The sequence below is a fragment of the Thalassophryne amazonica genome, chromosome 11 (assembly GCF_902500255.1).
Source record: "Thalassophryne amazonica chromosome 11, fThaAma1.1, whole genome shotgun sequence".
Lineage (NCBI taxonomy): Eukaryota > Metazoa > Chordata > Actinopteri > Batrachoidiformes > Batrachoididae > Thalassophryne > Thalassophryne amazonica.
In genome coordinates this window covers 50,343,107-50,365,986 of record NC_047113.1, presented here as the reverse complement: position 1 = coordinate 50,365,986, position 22,880 = coordinate 50,343,107, and the positions used below count along the sequence as shown (strand labels likewise).

The 22,880-nt window shown below is 39.5% G+C and overlaps 2 protein-coding genes across 3 annotated transcripts; one reads left to right on the top strand and one right to left on the bottom strand.

The window, feature by feature from the left end:
* Positions 1-192: 192 nt before the first annotated feature.
* fibpa (fibroblast growth factor (acidic) intracellular binding protein a) lies at positions 193-13,727 on the bottom strand. 2 transcript variants are annotated; one of them, XM_034181602.1, is made up of 11 exons: positions 13,497-13,727; positions 13,209-13,304; positions 5,538-5,736; positions 4,507-4,633; positions 4,086-4,186; positions 3,676-3,809; positions 2,769-2,877; positions 2,588-2,651; positions 2,156-2,242; positions 1,958-2,055; positions 193-1,441 (listed from the first exon to the last, which is right to left on the bottom strand). In XM_034181602.1, exons 2-11 carry the CDS (start codon positions 13,291-13,293, stop codon positions 1,372-1,374), a joined length of 1,074 nt encoding a protein of 357 aa, XP_034037493.1. In that variant the 5' UTR covers positions 13,294-13,304; positions 13,497-13,727; the 3' UTR covers positions 193-1,371. The 2 variants fall into 2 exon arrangements, with proteins under 2 accessions (XP_034037493.1, XP_034037494.1); XM_034181603.1 differs by having other exon boundaries at positions 13,660-13,681.
* Positions 13,728-20,702: 6,975 nt separating this feature from the next.
* On the top strand, positions 20,703-22,130 carry ccdc85b (coiled-coil domain containing 85B). Its single transcript, XM_034181605.1, has one exon. The coding sequence runs from the start codon at positions 21,284-21,286 to the stop codon at positions 21,884-21,886; it is 603 nt and encodes a 200-aa protein (XP_034037496.1). The 5' UTR covers positions 20,703-21,283; the 3' UTR covers positions 21,887-22,130.
* The last annotated feature ends 750 nt before the right edge of the window (positions 22,131-22,880 follow it).

The window sequence follows — 22,880 nt, the reverse complement described above, 5'->3', positions numbered from 1 at the left end:
CCTACTTGTCTCACAACACACCTGGTTTCATTTAGACTAAACCCCTGCAAAGCCCCAATCCCTCCCACCCATCCTCCCTCAGTTTTTCCCAGTTACCCCCCATCTATCTATACTTTCCTCCATTTTTTTTCTTTTTCCATTTAGCAACTAAAGTCCTTGCTCTCGTCCAATCTGACAGATGGGATATTTATAGCACTGGAGAGAGACGTTAATGGAATGTGGACAAAAATTAGAGAGTGGAAGAGAGAGAGAGAGAGAGAGGCATGCTTGGAAAATTTGTCAGCGTTTTTCGCAGAATAAAGTGATGACGCTTTGTGGATTAAAATACTAAATATAAAGCGCTGTCATTACTACTGACCAACATTCAAACTTTGTTGCACTGTATGTCTGTGACATTAGTGTGCAGGGGTTCATTTCCAAATGTTTTTTTTTTTATATCTGCACCTATTATGAAACAATGGTCTTTATCCATCCTTTTTCTAAACCTGATTATTCTAGTTAAGACCGGAGCCAATCCCAGTAGTCACTGGACATGAGACAGGAACACTCTGGACAGTCCGCCAGGCATGATGGTCTTCACGGAAGATTAAAATCAGAACAACTTGAATGATTTTTTTTTCAGTATAGGTACAGTGTTTTAGCATAAAATTAGGCTAGGCCTGTTTGTATTTCCTTCACTTGTGGGTGGTGGTAGCGATGACAGCTGTCATTACAAGGAGTGTTGTTAAAAATCACAGCCTCAAATCACTGGCGACTCCCTAAGCTTGACCAAATGTTCCCCCCTGGGTGCTCCCATCTTCCCATGACCAAACACAGGCAAACCCACGCACTCGCTGATGCCTCAATTCATTACATCTGTAACCTATTGATCGCGTTCACTGTCCAACACATTAATAATTACTGCTGCACTGAAACGGGGCTTTAAATGTCCACTTACATTTTGATAGCTTTCTCGTGCTCTCTCTTTCTGTCTGTAATCTCACTCATAAAAAATATATATATATATATGTATATAAACCAATTTGATATAATAACATAAGAGAATGAAGTTTTCATTGAATCAGACTGATTTTTATTTACATTTACAGACACTGTGACGAGAGTCTAGTGGAGCAAACAGCGGGCTAAAAGTGAGTTTACCTTCAAGTTAATTTATAACCGTGAAGAGCTTTGTGACCATCTGTGTGTGAAAAACACCATAAAAATAAGCTTTACTGATTTACTTACAGTGATGTTTCAGAAGTAGAATTCGTGAGTACTGACGGAACACACGAGCACAAGACTAAAAATAAAAAGGCTTCACTGAAAGGAACTGATGGAAAACAAACCAACAGAAGATGGGGTGGGGGGGCAGGCCGAGAAGAAAATGCTTCAGTCGTGATACATTTTGAAGATACAACTTTTGACGACACCCATGTATCTGTCCCACACACCCTGATGCCTGAGGGAGGGAAGAGAAAGAGAGAGAAAAAGTACAAGTAAATTTCATAAAAATTATGACATCCCAGTGAAATGAGCAAATGAGGCATTCTTTGTTTGCTTAGTGTCAAAGGAGGGAGTCGATGTTTCTTTTTATGAATATCTCTTTGTTAAGTATGTAGTAGTGCAGGACTGTGTAAACCCTTAACTACATTCCAGAGTGTTTGCATGAGAAACAAGGTAACTACAGTTTAAGAAAACGGGGCGAGATAGGGTGACACCCACTGGCAGAACGGGGGCGTCAATAGCACACAACTCACTCTAAATACATCTACATATCAGCTTTTACACTTTTATGCTCCAGCAGGAGGTAACAAGACCCAAAGAATATATTTTTTATTGAATCAGTAGATAGTTTGTGATTAATTCTCTAAAGTATCACAACTGTTATGTATTTTTAGCATGGTTGCCCCCATGGGGACAGATAATGCAGGACTAGTGCCACAGAAATTTGCAAAATGAAGGTGCATTAACTCACTTGAATGAGTCAAGTATGTGTGCAGAGTTGGTGTAGTGAGTTAGGTAGAGTCTCATGTCTGCAGCTGTCCAGCGGTCAGAACGGCACGGCTCAATAAACTGGGAGACAGAATTAGGGCAGGAGACGTTACATCACAGCATCTAACAAGTAGTCGCGGGGTCATCGTGGCTCTCAGGTACCATTTTAAAACATACGTACCTTCTCCACAAGATCGATGAAGAAATCTCTGACATCTTTAGTGTTGGTTAACTTTGCAGCAATATTAACAAGGCCCCTAGAAAGATTCTAGAAATTTAAAAAATATATTGACATTTATATTCATTATCCATCAATATAGCATAAGAACATCCTCTTGTCATTTGCATCTCCTTTCATTGTGATTCAAGGGCTGATTGAGAAGTTTTGAGCCTGACCCAGAAAAAGTAAAACATCATTCTCCATTTTTTGCAGTCTTGAAAAATGAACATTTCTCAACAGTGTGTGACATTTTGACACACCGGGTGCAAAGTTGAGAAATGGTGGTTTCTCAGAATATGAGACAGAGAACCACATCCTACTTTTTCTGGGTCAGGCTCAAAACAATCACCCCTTGTAGAACCCTTTTGGATATGAGGTTATAATGTTTCTCACCTTGAAATTAGCCTCCATCTCATTAAAAGCTTTTGTCTTTCCCCTGAGAGCCGTACAGACCAAACTGAACAGAAAGGAGACAAAGCGACAGAGAAACCCATTATACATCAGACAGCTCAGTCTCTCTCTCTTTTTTTTTTTTTTTAGTAATTAGCAGCAAATGTGTGATTTTATAATTTACCTTTTGTGCTGATCGAGCAAATCTTTGTCGGTGATTAGAATCTTCAGCTCCTTCAAGTCTTGCAAAAATTCTTTGTCGAGATCTACATCCATGTCTTCTACCATGTTATCTACAATAAAAACTCAACTCGGTCATTGTCACAACATTCAACCTAAATCCAATTAGCTTGTTCACTTTAATTGTAATCTTTGTTCTGTTGAAACCCTAGAGGACCTCTGACGATCAACAGGCCTCATTAAACACTACAAGTCACAATCTGAACCAAAATCAGCTGATATGAAATAATAAATCAGCGAGATGGGGGACAGTTGCATTATACTATGTACATGCGTGACAGAGAGAGTGTTGCAGTCTCTCAGACCTCCTGTTCTGTGGAGCAGAGCCAGGATATGCAGAACAGAGTGTGCACTGAGTGCAAACAGCAAAAATTAAATAAAATAAACATTTATATACTGGATGGTGCACGTTAATGAAGTCATACAATTATTCAAGAGGTCAGCTGGACTGCACAGTGTTTTGTATCCTTGGTTGCACGTTTAAAAATGCAAATGTGAGAGAGTGAAAGAGACAGAGGAGGACAGAAAGAGAGAGGATGGTTGTTCTAAATACAGCACCACTTTCTATGAGGTAACTCTATTACAGTCAAATCCTACGGAAATAATCCATCTAGTTCCCCCTGCACTAAACATGTATTAAAGCATTCTACATGTGTTGCAGGATCAGGAATGGGCCAAAAGACGGATAATTTTTTCCCTATTAGTCACTTCGTCTTTTATTCACATATAGCACCAAAGCGGAATATTAACAGAGAATGCACAGTTTATAAATGTGAAAATGGCTAATGTATGTTGACTTCTGACCTTAGAAACCAAATGAAAAGCCATAAGAAACCAGACAATGTGCTCACCAACAGCCCCAACTGTCCAATTATTGATGAGTTGCCCAGCACAGAAAGCAAAGTCCTGAAAAGTGAGATATTGCAGTTTTCTTTTGCCTGTCTCAAAACGATTGTTGGCAAAGAAAACTATCGCAGCATAATCCCTGAAACAAAGAGAGGGAGGCATTAAAGAGGCTTTAAAGAAGATGAAGAATCAGAGCTATTGGTTGAAAATCTGTTGCTTTGCTTGGTTGGAAAATCATGAAAGCTGGCTTTTCATATATCTTTTTACACAAATCTATATGCACAAAAACAATGACCCAACATTATTTAAAAAACCTACCATTACAACACCATAAAATACAATAACAGATTTTAAGTAGTTTATGAAATTTAACCCACAAAAGAAAGGGTCATGCTTGGTTCTCCTAAATGACTACCTTGCAAGCTTGTCAGAGAGAAGAAAATGCTGACGAATGTTCTCCACCAGGGGGCCCTTAAGCTCTTCCACAACTTTGAAAACACGCTTGAAGTTGTCAAACTGAAGTTAAACACAGACACAGCAGTTTTACTCTGGCAAAAACAGTATGATTTATGCAAACCCACACTTGTTATGCACACATTCAACCCAGGCTATCCTGTTATAACTAAATAAATGTTCCCGTTGATAACTGCAGTAACATGTTTGACATCTCACAAAATTTGCTGTTTTATTAACCTATTCACACAAAAACAATAAAATCAACAAAAAAAAAAATTACTTCAACAAGATATAGTTAAATAAAAACTTCAAAACAATTGTTGTAGATTCCTCTGATAAATACTGAACACTAGACGTGATAATCCAGATGAACCCTTTACCTGTCGTCTGCAGCTTTTTAGCGTAACACCCGTCTTTCCACTAATATCGTCCAGGTCTTTCTTGGTTCCTTTTGAAAGTTTCTTGCCTAGGACCTCACGGACAAATGCATCATCAAATGCATAGTATCTGGACAAAGAAACAGAGACAACAGAAAATAAAGAAAAGAAAAAAAATATTTCAGTCAACAGTCTCTTCTACTGTTATATTACAATAAATGGGTGGGTTTAAATAAACACACAAATCTGCATCATATCCACTGTACCTTCTGCACTGACAGAATAACAAAATGTAAGGCTGACCCCATACCAAAAAATAACACATAGATTACGACTGCTAGTTTTCTAGTAAATAAGGGAAAATGCAGCAAAAGTTTCTCAGTATCCAAGGACTCCTTTGAATTTCATATTTTGTTTGAACTAGAAGTATACAACTCAAAAATAGCTTCTGAAATTTAGGCAGACCGGTTCAAACCAGTTTACCATCTGCTTACTATTAAAAACAATTCACAAAGAAGCAAAATCTGGTCAAAACTGGTTCAAAACATCATCAACAAATTTAAAAGTAGTTTATAGTATCACAGGCCCTGAGGCCCACTGGTGCCAGTGTTCATCCCCAAATTCCGTAACACGAACTAGATGAGAGCGTACGACTCCCCCTGGACAAGACGCCAGTCCGACACAGGTTACTTCCTCCAACCAAGTTTTTAGGTAGATGAAAGTTTAAGCAATATTAACTTGGTTTAAACGCACTTAAAATGAGGCCAACGTAGGGTAATATCTGGCTCAAACCTGTTAAAAAAAAAAATGCCTGAAAAGGTTTAAAAGCCAACTCATCCCTTTAAAAACCCACCAAGCTTGTTTCAAATAAAACAGAAAGCCTTCACTTTTTGAAATATTTTGGATAAATTACTCATATTATCCAATTTTACAATTTTCTTCCAGGCATTGGATAAATATATTATACAATATTTAATAAGTGTGGAAAGGCTTCAGAACAGGTCAGAGTCAAAATGAGAGTAACAGTACTTTACTTCTCTATCAGCATGGCCTGCCTGTGAGGTGGAATCTGGAACAGCAGCTGGTTAGCCAGTTTGGCTGGGCTATGCAACAGACGCTCACACATATGAAAGGTCCTGTACTGGTCCATAGTGTCACTCAACAGAACATCTGCACTGGCCTCAAACTCCTCCAGTACGCCTCCGTCCATTCGCACCTTGACTGCATCATTCACTGTTCACATGGATAAATCAGAGAAGCATAATTCACAGCAGCAGTGATAAAATGACTGAAATCACAAATGATTAAACAGAATTCATAGAAAGAACTGAGCATGGCTTATAGTACCATACAGCTGGAAATTATTCACAACGATTCACTTTTTCCACATTTTATTCTGTTACAGAGTAGGTCTCTTCTGCTGCTCCTTGTTTTTTTCACTTGGGGTTGCCACAGAAGATCCGAGGTGGATCTGCATGTTGATTTTGGCACAGGTTTTACACCTTCCTGACTCAACTCCACATTACATGGAGAAATGTGGCAGGGGTGGGGTTTGAACTGTAAACCTTACGCACTGAAACCAAGCGCACTAACCACTTGGCCACCACCCCTGCCCCTTTTTAGTCTTATTCCAAAATGGAGTAAATTAATTTTTACCCTCAAAATTCTACTCACAACACCCTATAATGACAACATGAGAGACGTTTTTTGTTTTTTGCTAATTTATTAAAAATAAAACTATGAAATCACGTGCACATAAGTATTCACACCCTTTGCTCAATACTTTGTTTGGCAGAAATTACAGCCTCAAGTCATCTTGAATATGATGCCACATACTTGGTGCACTTATCTTTGTGCAGTTTTGCCCATTCCCCTTTGCAGCACCTCTCAAGCTCCATCAGGTTGGATGGGGAGTGTCGGTGTGCAGCCATTTCAGATCTCTCCAGAGATGTTCAATAGGATTCAGGTCTGGACTCTGGCTAGGGCACTCAAGGACATTCACAGAGTTGTCCTGAAGCCACTCCTTTGATATCTTGGCTGTGTACTTAGGGTCATTGTCCTACTGAAAGATGAATCATCACTCTACTCTGAGGTCAAGAGTGTTCTGGAGCAGATTTTCATCCAGGATGTCTCTGCACATTTCTGCATTCATGTTTCCTTCAATCTTGACTAGTCTCCCAGTTCCTGCCGTTGAAAAACATCCCCACAATACAACCCCAATTCCATTGAAGTTGGGACGTTGTGAAAAATGTAAATATAAACAGTATACAATGATTTGCAAATCCTCTACAACCTATATTCAATTGAATACACCACAAAGACAAGATATTTAATGTTCAAACTGATAACCTTTATTATTTTTGTGCAAATATTTGCTCATTTTGAAATGGATGCCTGCAACACATTTAAAAAAAAGCTGGGACAGTGGTTTGTTTACCGCTGTGTTACATCACCTTTCCTTCTAACAACACTCAATAAGCATTTGGGAACTGAGGACACTAATTGTTGAAGCTTTGTAGGTGGAATTCTTTCCCATTCTTACTTGATGCATGACTTCAGTTGTTCAATAGTCCAGGGTCTCCACTGTCGTATTTTGAGCTTCATAACGCACCACACATTTTCAATGGGCAACAGGTCTGGACTGCAGGCAGGCCAGTCTAGTACCCGCACTCTTTTACTACAAAGCAACGCTGTTGTAACACGTGCAGAATGTGGCTTGGCATTGTCTTGCTGAAATAAGCAGAGACGTCCCTGAAAAAGATGTTGTTTGGATGACAGCATGTGTTGCTCCGAAAACCTGGTTGTACCTTTCAGCATTGATGGTGCCATCACAGATGTGTAAGCTGCCTATGCTATGGGCACTAACACACCCCCATACCATCACAAATGCTGGCTTTTCAATTGTGCGTTGGTAACAATCTGGATGGTCTTTTTCCTCTTTTGTCCAGAGGACACGACGTCCATGATTTCCAAAAACAATTTGAAATATGGACTCATCAGATCACAGCACACTTTTCCACTGTGCGTCTGTCCATTTCAAATGAGCTCAGGCCCAGAGAAGGCAGCGGCGTTTCTGGATGTTGTTGATGTATGGCTTTCACTTTGCATGGTAGAGTTTTAACTTGCACTTGTAGATGTAGAGACGAACTGTGTTAACTGGCAATGGTTTTCTGAAGGGTTCATGAGCTCATGTGGTAAGATCCTTTACACAATGATGTTGGTTTTTAATGCAGTGCCGCCTGAGGGATCGAAGGTCACAGCCATTCATTGTTGGTTTTCGGCCTTGCCGCTTACGTGTAGAAAGTTCTCCAGATTCTCTGAATCTTCTGATTATATTATGGACTGTAGATGCTTGAATCCCTAAATTCCTTGCAACTGAACAGTGAAAAACATTGTACTTAAACTGTTGGGCTATTTTTTCATGCAGTTGTTCACAAAGTGGTGACCTTCGCCCCATCTTTGCTTGTGAATGGCTGAGCCTTTTGGGGATGCTCCTTTTATACCCAATCATGACACTCATGTGTTTCCAATTAAGTGTTCTTTAAGGATTCATCAACTTTCCCAGTCTTTTGTTGCCCCGTCCCAACTTTTTTGAAATGTGTTGCAGGCATCCACTTCAAAATGACCAAATATTTGCAAAAAAACAACAAAGTTTATCAGTTTGAACATTAAATATCTTGTCTTTGTGGTGTATTCAATTGAATATAGGTTGAAGAGGATTTGCAAATCAATGTATTCTGTTTTTATTTACATTTTACACAACGTCCCAACTTCACTGGAATTGGGGTTGTATGATGCTGCCATCACCATGCTTCACTGTAGGGATGGTGCCTGGTTTCCTCCAAACACAAAGCCTGGCATTCAATCTTTGTCTCATCAGACCAGGAATTTTGTTTCTCATGGTCTGAGAGTCCTTCAGGTGCCTTTTGACAAACTCCAGGCAGGCTGCCATGTGCCTTTTACTAAAGAGTGGCTTCCCTCTGGCCACTCTACCATACAGGCCTGATTGGTGGATTGCTGCAGAGATGACTGTCCTTCTGGAAGGTTCTCCTCTCTCCACAGAGGAATGCTAGAGCTCTGACAGAGTGGTTCTTGGGTACCTCCCTGAGTAAGACCCTTCACTCCGATCACTCAGTTTAGATGGGTGGCCAGCTCTAGGAAGAGTCCTGGTCGAGCCAAACTTCTTCCATTTACAAACGATGGAGGCCACTGTGCTCTGTAGAACCTTCAAAGCAGCAGAAACGTTTCTGTACCCTTCTCCATATGTGTGTCTTGAGACAATCCTGCCTTGGAGGTCTACAGACAATCCCTTTGACTTCATGCTTGGTTTGTGCTCTGACATAACTGTCAACTGTGGGACCTATGTAGACAGTTGTGTGCCTTTCAAAATCATGTCCAATCCACTGAATTTACACCAGGTGGACTCCAATTAAGCTGTAGAAACATCTCAAAGATGATGAGTCATCCTTAGCTTCCACCAATAGGCAGGTTGAAGCTAAAGACGATCTCCCTTCATTTTTGTGAAACCTCAGTTTACTCCCAGAAACACTCAGCATGTACCTGAGCTCAATTTTGTGCTTCATGGCAAAGGCTGGAAATAGTTGCATTTCACAAATTGGGCCTAAAAATTGTAACAGGGTCAAAATGGTCTTTTTTTTTTTATTATTCATTATGTAAAGGATGCACATGTATCCCTTTCAAATGCAACCCTCTGGATTTAATTATTCCATTTAGTTTTAGAGAAAAAGCCAATTTATGTGACATAAATAAATGGAAAATGTATTGGAATTCAAAATGTTTTTGTTGATTTTCTCGGAATTGACCTTTCTTTGCAAAGAATAGCATTATTCAGTCAATTGTCATGCAAAATCTATGGAACCGGTGTCAAAATGTTGTGAAGAACCTGTTCTTTCATAATATACCATATTTAAAGACATCTTGAAATAAAATGACTGTATGTTTATTGAATCACCACCGCCTCCACCGCCAAGTCCACCCCTGACAAAATTATTTCACCAGAGCAGACGTTCCTTGATTTATGTCCAAATGTTATGTACTACATATCACTGGAAAGCTTTAATATGACACCAAGATTGTTTTGATAGGTCTTCTCTTCTCCAAGAAATTACATCTGATGTTCATAAAAATTAACCAGAGCGTAACAAGTCAATCAATCAATCAATCAATCAATTTTTTTATATAGCGCCAAATCACAACAAACAGTTGCCCCAAGGCGCTTTATATTGTAAGGCAAGGCCATACAATAATTATGTAAAACCCCAACGGTCAAAACGACCCCCTGTGAGCAAGCACTTGGCTACAGTGGGAAGGAAAAACTCCCTTTTAACAGGAAGAAACCTCCAGCAGAACCAGGCTCAGGGAGGGGCAGTCTTCTGCTGGGACTGGTTGGGGCTGAGGGAGAGAACCAGGAAAAAGACATGCTGTGGAGGGGAGCAGAGATCGATCACTAATGATTAAATGCAGAGTGGTGCATACAGAGCAAAAAGAGAAAGAAACAGTGCATCATGGGAACCCCCCAGCAGTCTACATCTATAGCAGCATAACTAAGGGATGGTTCAGGGTCACCTGATCCAGCCATAACTATAAGCTTTAGCAAAAAGGAAAGTTTTAAGCCTAATCTTAAAAGTAGAGAGGGTGTCTGTCTCCCTGATCTGAATTGGGAGCTGGTTCCACAGGAGAGGAGCCTGAAAGCTGAAGGCTCTGCCTCCCATTCTACTCTTACAAACCCTAGGAACTACAAGTACGCCTGCAGTCTGAGAGCGAAGTGCTCTATTGGGGTGATATGGTACTACGAGGTCCCTAAGATAAGATGGGACCTGATTATTCAAAACCTTATAAGTAAGAAGAAGAATTTTAAATTCTATTCTAGAATTAACAGGAAGCCAATGAAGAGAGGCCAATATGGGTGAGATATGCTCTCTCCTTCTAGTCCCCGTCAGTACTCTAGCTGCAGCATTTTGAATTAACTGAAGGCTTTTTAGGGAACTTTTAGGACAACCTGATAATAATGAATTACAATAGTCCAGCCTAGAGGAAATAAATGCATGAATTAGTTTTTCAGCATCACTCTGAGACAAGACCTTTCTGATTTTAGAGATATTGCGTAAATGCAAAAAAGCAGTCCTACATATTTGTTTAATATGCGTTTTGAATGACATATCCTGATCAAAAATGACTCCAAGATTTCTCACAGTATTACTAGAGGTCAGGGTAATGCCATCCAGAGTAAGGATCTGGTTAGACACCATGTTTCTAAGATTTGTGGGGCCAAGTACAATAACTTCAGTTTTATCTGAGTTTAAAAGCAGGAAATTAGAGGTCATCCATGTCTTTATGTCTGTAAGACAATCCTGCAGTTTAGCTAATTGGTGTGTGTCCTCTGGCTTCATGGATAGATAAAGCTGGGTATCATCTGCGTAACAATGAAAATTTAAGCAATACCGTCTAATAATACTGCCCAAGGGAAGCATGTATAAAGTGAATAAAATTGGTCCTAGCACAGAACCTTGTGGAACTCCATAATTAACTTTAGTCTGTGAAGAAGATTCCCCATTTACATGAACAAATTGTAATCTATTAGACAAATATGATTCAAACCACCGCAGCGCAGTGCCTTTAATACCTATGGCATGCTCTAATCTCTGTAATAAAATTTTATGGTCAACAGTATCAAAAGCAGCACTGAGGTCTAACAGAACAAGCACAGAGATGAGTCCACTGTCCGAGGCCATAAGAAGATCATTTGTAACCTTCACTAATGCTGTTTCTGTACTATGATGAATTCTAAAACCTGACTGAAACTCTTCAAATAGACCATTCCTCTGCAGATGATCAGTTAGCTGTTTTACAACTACCCTTTCAAGAATTTTTGAGAGAAAAGGAAGGTTGGAGATTGGCCTATAATTAGCTAAGATAGCTGGGTCAAGTGATGGCTTTTTAAGTAATGGTTTAATTACTGCCACCTTAAAAGCCTGTGGTACATAGCCAACTAACAAAGATAGATTGATCATATTTAAGATCGAAGCATTAAATAATGGTAGGGCTTCCTTGAGCAGCCTGGTAGGAATGGGGTCTAATAAACATGTTGATGGTTTGGATGAAGTAACTAATGAAAATAACTCAGACAGAACAATCGGAGAGAAAGAGTCTAACCAAATACCGGCATCACTGAAAGCAGCCAAAGATAACGATACGTCTTTGGGATGGTTATGAGTAATTTTTTCTCTAATAGTTAAAATTTTGTTAGCAAAGAAAGTCATGAAGTCATTACTAGTTAAAGTTAATGGAATACTCAGCTCAATAGAGCTCTGACTCTCTGTCAGCCTGGCTACAGTGCTGAAAAGAAACCTGGGGTTGTTCTTATTTTCTTCAATTAGTGATGAGTAGAAAGATGTCCTAGCTTTACGGAGGGCTTTTTTATAGAGCAACAGACTCTTTTTCCAGGCTAAGTGAAGATCTTCTAAATTAGTGAGACGCCATTTCCTCTCCAACTTACGGGTTATCTGCTTTAAGCTACGAGTTTGTGAGTTATACCATGGAGTCAGGCACTTCTGATTTAAAGCTCTCTTTTTTAGAGGAGCTACAGCATCCAAAGTTGTCTTCAATGAGGATGTAAAACTAGTCCACACTTTTTGATACACCAGTATATGAAATGCAACCAAATATTTATGCACATGTGATTTCTTAGTTTTAATTTGTAATAAATTTGCAAAAACCTCCAAAAAATTCACATTGTCATTATGGGGTATTGTGTGTAGAATTTTGAGGAAAAATGAATTTACTCCATTTTGCAAAGAGGCTGTAACATAACAAAATGTGGAAAAAGTGAAGCACTGTGAATATTTTCTGGATGCACCATACTTGGTATTTTAGCTAAGTCCAGGCAAAGAGGAAGATCAAAACAGAAATTTTTTTTATATACTAATACGAGGGCAGTTTGAGTCAAAGCACGGGTGTAATGACTGACCATGTATAGTTTCAACATGACCCATCAAAAGAATAATGTGAGCTGGTAGTTGAAGTATATTCTCCTGTTTGGAAATATTGCCATTGAGAAAATCTAGTTATGCAAGACATCAAGGCTTTGAAGCACACCAGGACTTTTTTTGTTGCTTCAAACTCAGCAGTTGCTTGTGGCAGGAGCATGGTTTTCGTTTTATTTTTGGTAAAATAATTCATTGTATCCACAAAAAAGATTAATTCTGGCCTATATATGGTGCATGAGCCCAGTGAAGCTGACCCCCCACCCCACCCCACCCCATATGAAAAAAAATCCAAGCAAACAGGCTGTAATTTCTGACAGTACTTGACCGCAGCAGCAGCAGTGATCTGTGCTGCGTTCACACGGACTGATCAATTTACTGCTCTGATGATATATTCAATCATCTTTACATTTATTACCCGTTTCAACAGTTTTGTTATAAATCAATATATATGGCTTAGTGACGTAATACAGTGATTGAGCAGCCACCATGGCACACCAGCATTTTTTTTTCAGGCCTCCTGCACATTCCTGCGATATTTTCGGCTCCTGCACGTCCTACACCGTTCAGTCCAGCCGCTGCCAGAGTGGTTGATGAAGTTACCTGTTGCTATCACTAGTTTATTCCAGGGTGGATTGCAGTAGAATCAGTGTTTATGGTCAATTAACTGATCAAAACAGGAGAGATTGTGGATTTTCATACCTGTGTGTCCATCTAGCCATAACTGATAAACCTCCTCATCGATGATCGTGGTGTTACCCACAAACACATCCAGCTCCACTGCCATCTGTCCAGCGTCTAAAGAAAAAGCAGTGGGGTTACTTCGTTCTAGTTAACCACCATGTGATTGGATCAAAGCTACTCAAAGCGTTAAAGGCCTTTGTTATCAATGATATCCAAAGCTGCTCTCAATAACACCAGGACACAAAACAAGCTAACCCATCGAGTTAACCTACATTTAATTTCCGTGGCTTATTTGAGCTAACTTACATATTAGCTTGTTAGCTCCGTCGTGAAGCTGGGTTTACCAGCGTCAGCAGAGACTGCGTTCACAGCTGCACGTTATACATCACATTTATTTATGACTCATCTATCACGGCGATATAACGACGGAAATAACTCCAGTTTTTACGTATGTCCTTGAAAACATTACCACTGATCGCATCACTGTGAGAGCTCCATCACAGCAGCCACCAAACACGCACTTCCTGTTTACTGACGTCACAGAAAACGTTATACATACTATGGTGTGGGGAAACTTTTAAAATTACGTATTAATAATAAATATATTACTGTTATATAACGTTTTAAGGCACATTTAACGTGCCCCAAACATTTTAAGCACAAAAATGTTTAAAAAAAATTACAATATTTATAAATAAATGCAAAAAGTAAATAATGCAGCCACATTTACATTTTCACATTATAATTCATAATGAATTTATTTATGTGGAAAAAGTATACAAATTTGTATATAAAAACATACATCATGTACGTCAATGTAATTAAACAAGAACACTTAACAAACAGAGATTTACAATAATTGCCATAATTAATTTTAAAAACATTTACATCTGGTGAGGGAATCATATTATGTGTGTCTTTGAACGTTTCCCAGATTATTTTATTTAATAAAAACAAAAACAACAACAACAACAAAAACATCTGCACCTGCACACAATTCAAGGTGAGAGTGAACATAATCTTTCAACAGAATGAAGAATGGTTCCTTATCAATATCCTAAAATTCTCATCTGCTCTGAACAAATCATCTTCTTGGCTGCAACACTGGAAATACATATATACATTTTTTTGATGCTCTATGTGCTTCTTACCCTGTGTGCAGCTATACAATGCTGCTGGAACCTCAATTTCCCTGAGGGAGTCTTCCCAAGGGATTAATAAAGTTCTGTCTAATCTCTAATCTAACCTAATGTATTACTTCCTCACTTACAGTGAGGAAAATAAGTATTTGAACACCCTGCGATTTTGCAAGTTCTCCCACTTAGAAATCATGGAGGGGTCTGAAATTTTCATCTTAGGTGCATGTCTACTGTGAGAGACATAATCTAAAAAAAAAAAATCCAGAAATCACAATGTATGATTTTTTTAATAATTTATTTGTATGTTACTGCTGCAAATGAGTATTTGAACACCTGTGAAAATCAATGTTAATATTTGGTCCACTCCTCCATACAGATTTTCTCTAGATCTTTAAGGTTTGGAGTTTCAGCTCCCTCCAAAGATTTTCTATTGAGTTCAGGTCTGGAGACTGGCCAGGCCACTCCAGGACCTTGAAATGCTTCTTACGGAGCCCCTCCTTAGTTGCCCTGGCTGTGTGTTTGGGGTCATTGTCATGCTGAAAGACCCAGCCATGACCCATCTTCAATGCTTTTACTGAGGGAAGGAGGTTGTTTGCCAAAATCTCGCAATACATGACCCCATCCATCCTCCCTTCAATACGGTGCAGTCGTCCTGTCCCCTTTGCAGAAGAGCGCCCCAGAGTATGATGTTTCCACCCCCATGCTTCACGGTTGGGATGGATTTCTTGGGGTTGTTCTTGTCCTCTAAACATGGTAAGTGGAGTTGATTCCAAAAAGCTCTATTCTGCTCTCATCTGACCACATTTCCTTCTCTCATGCCTCCTCTGGATCATCCAGATGGTCACTGATGAACTTCAAACGGGCCTGGACATGTGCTGGCTTGAGCAGGGGGACCTTGCTGCCCTGCAGGATTTTAAACCATGACAGCATCATGTGTTACTAATGTAATCTTTGTGACTGTGGTCCCAGCTCTCTTCAGGTCATTGACCAGGTCTTCCTGTGTAGTTCTGAGCTTTCTCAGAATCATCCTTACCCCACAAAGTGAAATCTCGCGTTGGAATCCCAGACCGAGGGAGATTGACAGTCATCTTGTGTTTCTTCCACTCTCTAATAAATAATCATAACAGTTGTTGTCTTCTACCAAGCTGTTTGCCTGTTGTCCAGTAGTCCATCCCAGCCTTGTGCAGGTCTACAGTTTTATCCCTGGTGTCCTTAGACAGCTCTTTGGTCTTGGCTATGGTGGACAGGTTGGAGTGTGATTGATTGAGTGTGTGAACAGGTGTCTTTTATACAGGTAACAAGTTCAAACAGGTGCAATTAATACAGGTAAAGAGTGCAGAATAAGAGGGCTTCTTAAAGAAAATTAACAGGTCTGTGTGAGCCAGAATTCTTGCTGGTTGGTAGGTGTTCAAATACTTATTTGCAGCAGTAACATACAAATAAATTATAAAAAAAAAATCATACATTGTGATTTCTGGATTTTTTTTTTTTTTAGATTATGTCTCTCACAGTGGACATGCACCTAAGATGAAAATTTCAGACCCCTCCATGATTGCTAAGTGGGAGAACTTGCAAAACCATAGGGTGTTCAAATACTTATTTTCCTCACTGTACATAGTAATCTTAACATTGATTTTTACTCCATAAATGCATCATATATTTATCTTCGTGAGCCATTCACATGACTGCACCATGAATTCAGTTATGTTATCTTGCAAGTCTATGTAGTCTTCCAGCGATAAAATTGGATTATAAATAAATAAATAAAAAATACAGTTCGAAGATATCCTGTCTTTATTTTTGTTACAATCCCCCCCCCGAGCCCAATAAGCTAAATTTAATATCCAGTTCAGAGGTCAAATTGAAGTCAGATTTGCAAAGTAATCCAAGAGTACATCTCAGCCTTGCTCCATGTTGATTGCACTTAAAAAACAAAATTGTTTGAACAACCTATCAAAATTGCTTCCACGTTGAGAGCCGCTGGTTCACGAAGAACTCATTAATGCATAAAGGGGTGGAGTGTGGGTGGTTCATTGCCTGATGAAAAAAAGCCTGAATACGACCCTGTCTTTGAATCCGAAGCACCAGCTAACAGGCTAACTTCAGTTCAGGTGTGTATTTAATCATGTTTTTGGGGACAGCATGGTGGTTCTCCTAACAATTTACTTTGGTGTGGACAGTAAAAGTTTTGAGTCGCGTATTTCCTCACTAATCATCAGTAATCAGTAATCAAAAAAAGCTTTTCATCCTACCATCCCTGGTTCTCAAGACCAGGCACCTAAGTGGCTCTATTCTACTCTTTTCTACTCTTCTATTTTACTCTTCCTTTTTAGATATTTAGATATACCTTAGTATACTAGCATAGCTCCACCTTAGAAATGGAATATAATATATAAGATATACCTTACTGAATTTTCATACATTAAGTGGATCTACAGACAGCTGTTAAAAGTACTAACACTGCTAGCAGAAAACATTAGATAAGACGAGAGCTTCACTCAGTGTGAATATTTCAACAGAAACGTCTTTTAATTTTTAAATTAGTTTAACATTTATTTAACCAGGTTAGTCCCATTGAGATCAAGATCTCTTTTACAAGGGAGACCTGGACAATTATGAAGATTCTAACTCATCCAACATTAGATGTCTTAAATGATCTGTTAGGATGATGCACCACACAGCAAGCCATATATTCCAGGTGTTTTTAATAAAATACGTACTCCAAACAAACACAACACAACAGCGAGTGGATCCATTATGTTCGGAGGCTACGAGGAGCAGAGTCACTGGACTCAGCCCCTGTCGCTCAAAGCAAAAACACCCACAATTATACAGAATTTCATGGATTTAAACTTCTTAAACTAAGAAGTTAGAAAAATTCACCCCGTACCCCCACTTGACAACCCAAAGGATGCCATCGCTCAATTGACTACCCCACAGAGTCTCATCGATGCCTCAAGTATTTTTTGAGGGATAGTAACATCTAGTCCTACACAATAGATCATAGAGGCAGAAACTATACCAAAACATTTTTTTTTTTGTACCAGGCTGTAAACGTGTATATTTCTGTTCTAAAGTTGATCATTTTAAAATGGACTTCTATAGGAATGTGCTCTGTTTTGGAGCCAGCCTCAAGCAGCCAGTCTCTCAGAGCTGCACTTCCGGTTTGATGTCAGAATACGGGCTCGAGTGTTGCCACTTGGGTGGGATGACTTAACTCACTCACCCCCTCATCTATATTTTTGCTGTCTAAGCCCCACACTGTTACCAGTGCAGGGAATAAATTGTTAATTAAAAAAAAAAAAAAAATTCAATTTGCATGTTGTCAGTTGAATTTTTTTTTAATTGGTTCAACAATTCTCTTTTTTGTGTACAAGCAGCTTGGGTGTGATAAGTGTATGCTAATCCATTTTGATAGGGCTTACATCAGTGAATCCCAACATTTGCTTTAGCCTTTTTAACTGTGACTTAATAGAATCTTAGCAGTCACAGATTTTAACACAGATATTGTGGAGACTTTCCAACTTGACACCACTATGCTTTTATTTTTGAAACAAGTGTCATTATAGCTTTCTGTAACTATTCATTAAAAAAAAAAAAAAACTACTGAGTTAAAATTGGCATAGGCTTCAGATGCAGAGTACATTCCAAGAAGGATTAAGACCATAATTAGTTTTACTGTTGCTAAAGTAAGACCCTCCGGCTGCTCCCTTGTTTTCACTCAGGGTTGCCACAGCAGATTCATGGTGGATCTGCTTGTTGATTTGGCACAATTTTTACACTGGATGCCATTCCTGACTCAACTCCACATTAGATGGAGAAATGTAGAAGGGCTAAACACTTGGTCACTACCACCGCCAACTAGCTTTACTGTTGCTAAATATATTTATTTGCTTTTGTGATATTATAAGGCATGAATGCTACTGTGTCTAGGATTTAGCAGCGTTTATTATCAAAACTGGAATATGGCATTCATAACCATCTGCTCATTAATGTGTAATTAATTACCTGCACCAATAAATCAATGTGCTTTCATAAGCCTAGAATGAGCCCTTCAAATCAACATGGGAGACCGGCCTTCTCATGGAGGCCACCATGTTGCACCACCATGTTGATACAGCAGCCCAAATGGGACATACTTACGATATCTTTGGCATTTTGCTGCACAGCAAGAACAGTGAAGAAAAAGGAAGAGGAGTCAGTATTTGCTGCCCTATTGGTTGCTAGTGCAGGCTAACAAGTTTGAGAACCTTGAGTTTTATGAAATGGAGGATCATGCACGTTGCTTATCAAAAAAGAAAGCAACATCTAACATTTTTCTGGTACCCAGAGTCAGAATATGCTCTGCATCTACTAAAAAAATTACATACATTTTTCCCTCGATGCTCACACATGTTTTTGAACCTCACTATTAATACATTTTGAATAAAAAAAAAGTTTGTGAATGCTTAAAACATATTCTGGATCCTGGATCCAAAATATTTCCAGATGAAATACAAAATAAAATCTCTAATTATTTTTAGGATATTATCCATCTGCTCAGTGAATTTCACATTTTGAGTTAAATGTTGCTATGTGCCAAATATTCTTCTGGATCTCAGTTTCAGAATCAGATCACCTCCAAAATTGAATCACTTATTTCCCAGCATGATGTGTATCTGCTCACCAAATTTCATTGAATGCTGTTCATTATTTTTTGAGTCATCCTGCCAACAGTCAATCAAACAGACAAATTCTCCTGAAAACAAAACATTTTTAAATCACTTGAGATTCACTTTGGAAATTAATATTTAGCAAATTTACTACCCCCCCTAAAGTTAGCCTTTGGAGCCGCCACTGCTTGTTGCATCTACACAATCTGCTCTCTTTTCCTCTGGTGATTCATTTAAATAAATCCCTGCAAATCCCTCTCCCCGCCCTCCCTTTCACTGTACGTGCCCTTCGAAACATGGAGTAAAGGATTCAGTCAGCATGGCTTTTTGTCAACTTTCTGCTCATCAACACCCTCATTTCTGACCTCACATGACACCCTGCTTCCATCCTCACCCCTCTGCTCAGCTAACACCCTGCATTATTGTGGCCTCAGTGGAACAATGGAGGTGGGACACAAAGCGGAAGGATGTGGCCAAATGCCTCAGCAGAAAAAAGAAAGGCTGCAGCCACACTTTCTGAAAAGACCAGACTGTACTGCCGTTCACTCCCGTGTGTCTGTATTAGTATGTGAAAAACTGTGGAACGTGTCAGGTAATGTACAACAAAAAGCAAAGGTGTGACCTCATGGCCTTTATGAGGTCATTCTTATCTAGGGCAGAAAACAGGATGTGGTTTCACACAGACCTGTCCTTTAAAATCCATCTGACAAGCCACAAGATTCCCCTCAAACAATGAGTGCAGAACAAATGGTGTTTTCCAAGTCGCTGTTTTGTCATGATGATCCCATCAACAAAGTGGTCTATATTCACACTGGAAACCGCACAGGAAACCACAATTTCTGATCAACAGAAGCATAAAAGTAAAACTTCCGTTTCAGGCAGTCAAAATAAAAGCTGTGTTACTGCATTGCATTATGTTGTGGAGAGTGCATAATCTCCAAGGTCTAAATTAAAGCAAGACGGGATTTATTTAGCACCTTTCATTCCTATAAGTGAGCCAAGGTACGTCAAATAAAATACAGTAACAATATATAAAGTATTTAAAAATAATTTGAAAAAGACAAAATCCTACAACAGCATAATGAATTAATTAACCAACAAAAATAATCAATAATACATCAAAAATCACAATGATATTTGATTTGATTTATTTTTTGGCAAAAAAAGTACATACACAAAAATATATATCTTACTAATGTCGAGAATAACACACAAAAAAAAAAACCCTTCCAAAACAGGTGCTTATTAACATTGTGGTCTTCATACCCAGGAAACAGACAAACACAGGAAGAACTGAAGTAAAAGTAAAAATGAATCTTACTAAACGTGAAAAGGAAAAAATCGAAATATATTAACATATATGGAAATAATTTTAAAAATGTGAAACTGAAAGAAACAACAAGAATAAAGAAAAATCTATGCAAAAAAGCACGTAGCAGATTTTTTTTAAATTTATAGTTAAGAACAGAATGCAAGAATTTATCATTTATTACTTGCATATTAAGGGAAAAAACAATTTAAATCTGCTTTTACATAATGAAACGAAGTGATAACTGTGATGATTGCTGATCAGCATCTCTTATAAATCATAAAAGATATGAATGTAAAACCAAAAAATAATCACAACATTTGTACATTTGATATTGGGTTTTCAACTGAGGAAGGAAAAAAAAAACACTGAAGACTACTAGAACATCCAACATTTACTTCACAAATTTTTACAAATTAAAGCTTTTATTTTGAAGGCTCGCATCTTGCGCCAACGCTGTAACTTGACTTCCCGGCGGAGTGGTGGCGGTGAAAGTGGCGGAGGGAGGCGGCAGACATTGTTGTGGTTGTAAGCCAGCTCCAGAGGATGAGCGTGGGTGATGAACATCATTTAACGGATCAAAGCTTGTGCTCGCTTTTTTTATTTTCGAGCCCGAAGAATGAATTGGTGAACGGTCTTCCTGCGCCGCACATCCGCCAGAGTTCATTCAGCCGGAGCGAGCGGAGGAGCGCAGCCCGACGAGAGGATGAAGCCAGCGGCGCAAAAACCACATCTGCAGGCTGGCCTTTGAAAACTGCTGGAGGGGGACTCAGTTGATCCACCGGGCCTGAACAGAACCAGAACAGGGCGGCACTGCCTAAAAAATAATTAAATAAAAACACACACCGGAAGAAAAAGCAAAAAAGAGCGTGTTTTGGCCTTATGCGGTGCAGTGATTTACTGTCTGCAGCACTCGGGATGTGATGAGCGCTCCGGATAGGAAAGCATCCACCTAGTGGTGTCTTCTCAGGGCTACTCTGTCGTTAAAAAACAATGGGCAGCGACGGTGAAATTCTCAGCAGAGAACTGTCAAAGATGTCCGACGAGGATCTGCTGGCCTGCTCCAAAGAGGAGCTGGTGAACCGGCTGCGGAAAGAGGAGTCGGACAAGATATCCGCCCTCATCCAGCGCGGAAGGCTCATAAAGGAGGTGAACAAACAGCTGCAGGGCCACCTCCTGGAAATCAGGGAGCTGAAAGTCATCAATCAGCGCCTGCAGGAGGAGAACGTGGAGCTGCGAGACCTGTGCTGCTTCCTGGACGACGACCGGCTCAAAGTCAAAAAGCTGGCCAGGGAATGGCAGCTGTTTGGCCACCACGCGGCCAAAGTCATGCGGGAGGACTTGGGAGGCTACTTGAAAAAGCTGGCCGACCTGGAGCGCATGCAGGACGGACTGGTGAAGGAGAATTTGGACCTGAAGGAGCTGTGCCTGGTGTTGGAGGAGGAATGCGTCAGCAGGAGTGACTCCAGTCCAGGAGGGTCAACTGAGCTCAATCTGCCGTGCATGGTGACCCGGGACCTGGGGGATGGAAGCTCCAGCACAGGCAGCGTGGGGAGTCCAGACCAGCTTCACCTGGTGTGCTCTCCAGATGACTGAGCTCAGCTTCCAGTCATGAGGTCATGTGCGATGTTAAAGGGGTCATATTGTGCAAAACTGTTTTGTATCTACCGCTGTGGTTGCGCTTTCAGGTCAAACATCCTCAAAGTCCCACAAATCTATGACTGGGCTTGCAGAATTTATCTTGCTTTAAAGACAATTTAGGCCAGAAACAGTCCGTTTTAGATTTCTGTAACATATGTAACAGAAGCACATACCTACAATCTGTTGCCCAGTGACCCGATCCTGGATAAGCAGTTGAAGATGAGTAAGTGAGTGAGTGAGTGATACCTACAGTCCTTCTTGAGGGTTTTTTTTTTAACACTGTTGCTATTCATTTAGTACCATGTGCAAACTGCTAATTGCTATTAGTCTAGCACTCATTGTTATTTAAACAACCAAACATCACAGCTCATGCACAACTCATACCTGATGCTAATCCTAACCTTAATCCTAAATTTTGATCTTGAAATTCATCAACTGCTTCCTGAGCAGCCTTGATACCATGATGTCCCTCTTTATCTCATTATAATCATGGCTGTTTGTTATTGAATGCCATACAATCATGTCCGTATGTTTTTCAATGCTGTATGAAAAAAAAAAGGAACACGGTAAAGTATCAATTAGAGCTCGACCAATATGGATTTTTGGGGAGGTTGATACGATACCAATATTTTGGAGTAAAAGAAATTTAGAATATCAGTATATCTACTGATATATACATAAAAAATGGCAAGGGTTGCAGACATGTTGCTATCAAACCCTAATGACAAAGAAATGTACAATAAATGAGGTTTGATGTTTTATAGTTTAAACATGAACTTTATTATAAATAACTATAAATATAACTGACAACCAACCAACGTACATCATGCTGCCTTTACTCTAATTAGCAGTCGCTGTTTCACATCCTTCAGCATTTGCATAAAATAGCCAGGGGTCTCGCTGGCGGCATAGCGACCACTTGCCTCTTGTTGCTGTAAAACACCCATTC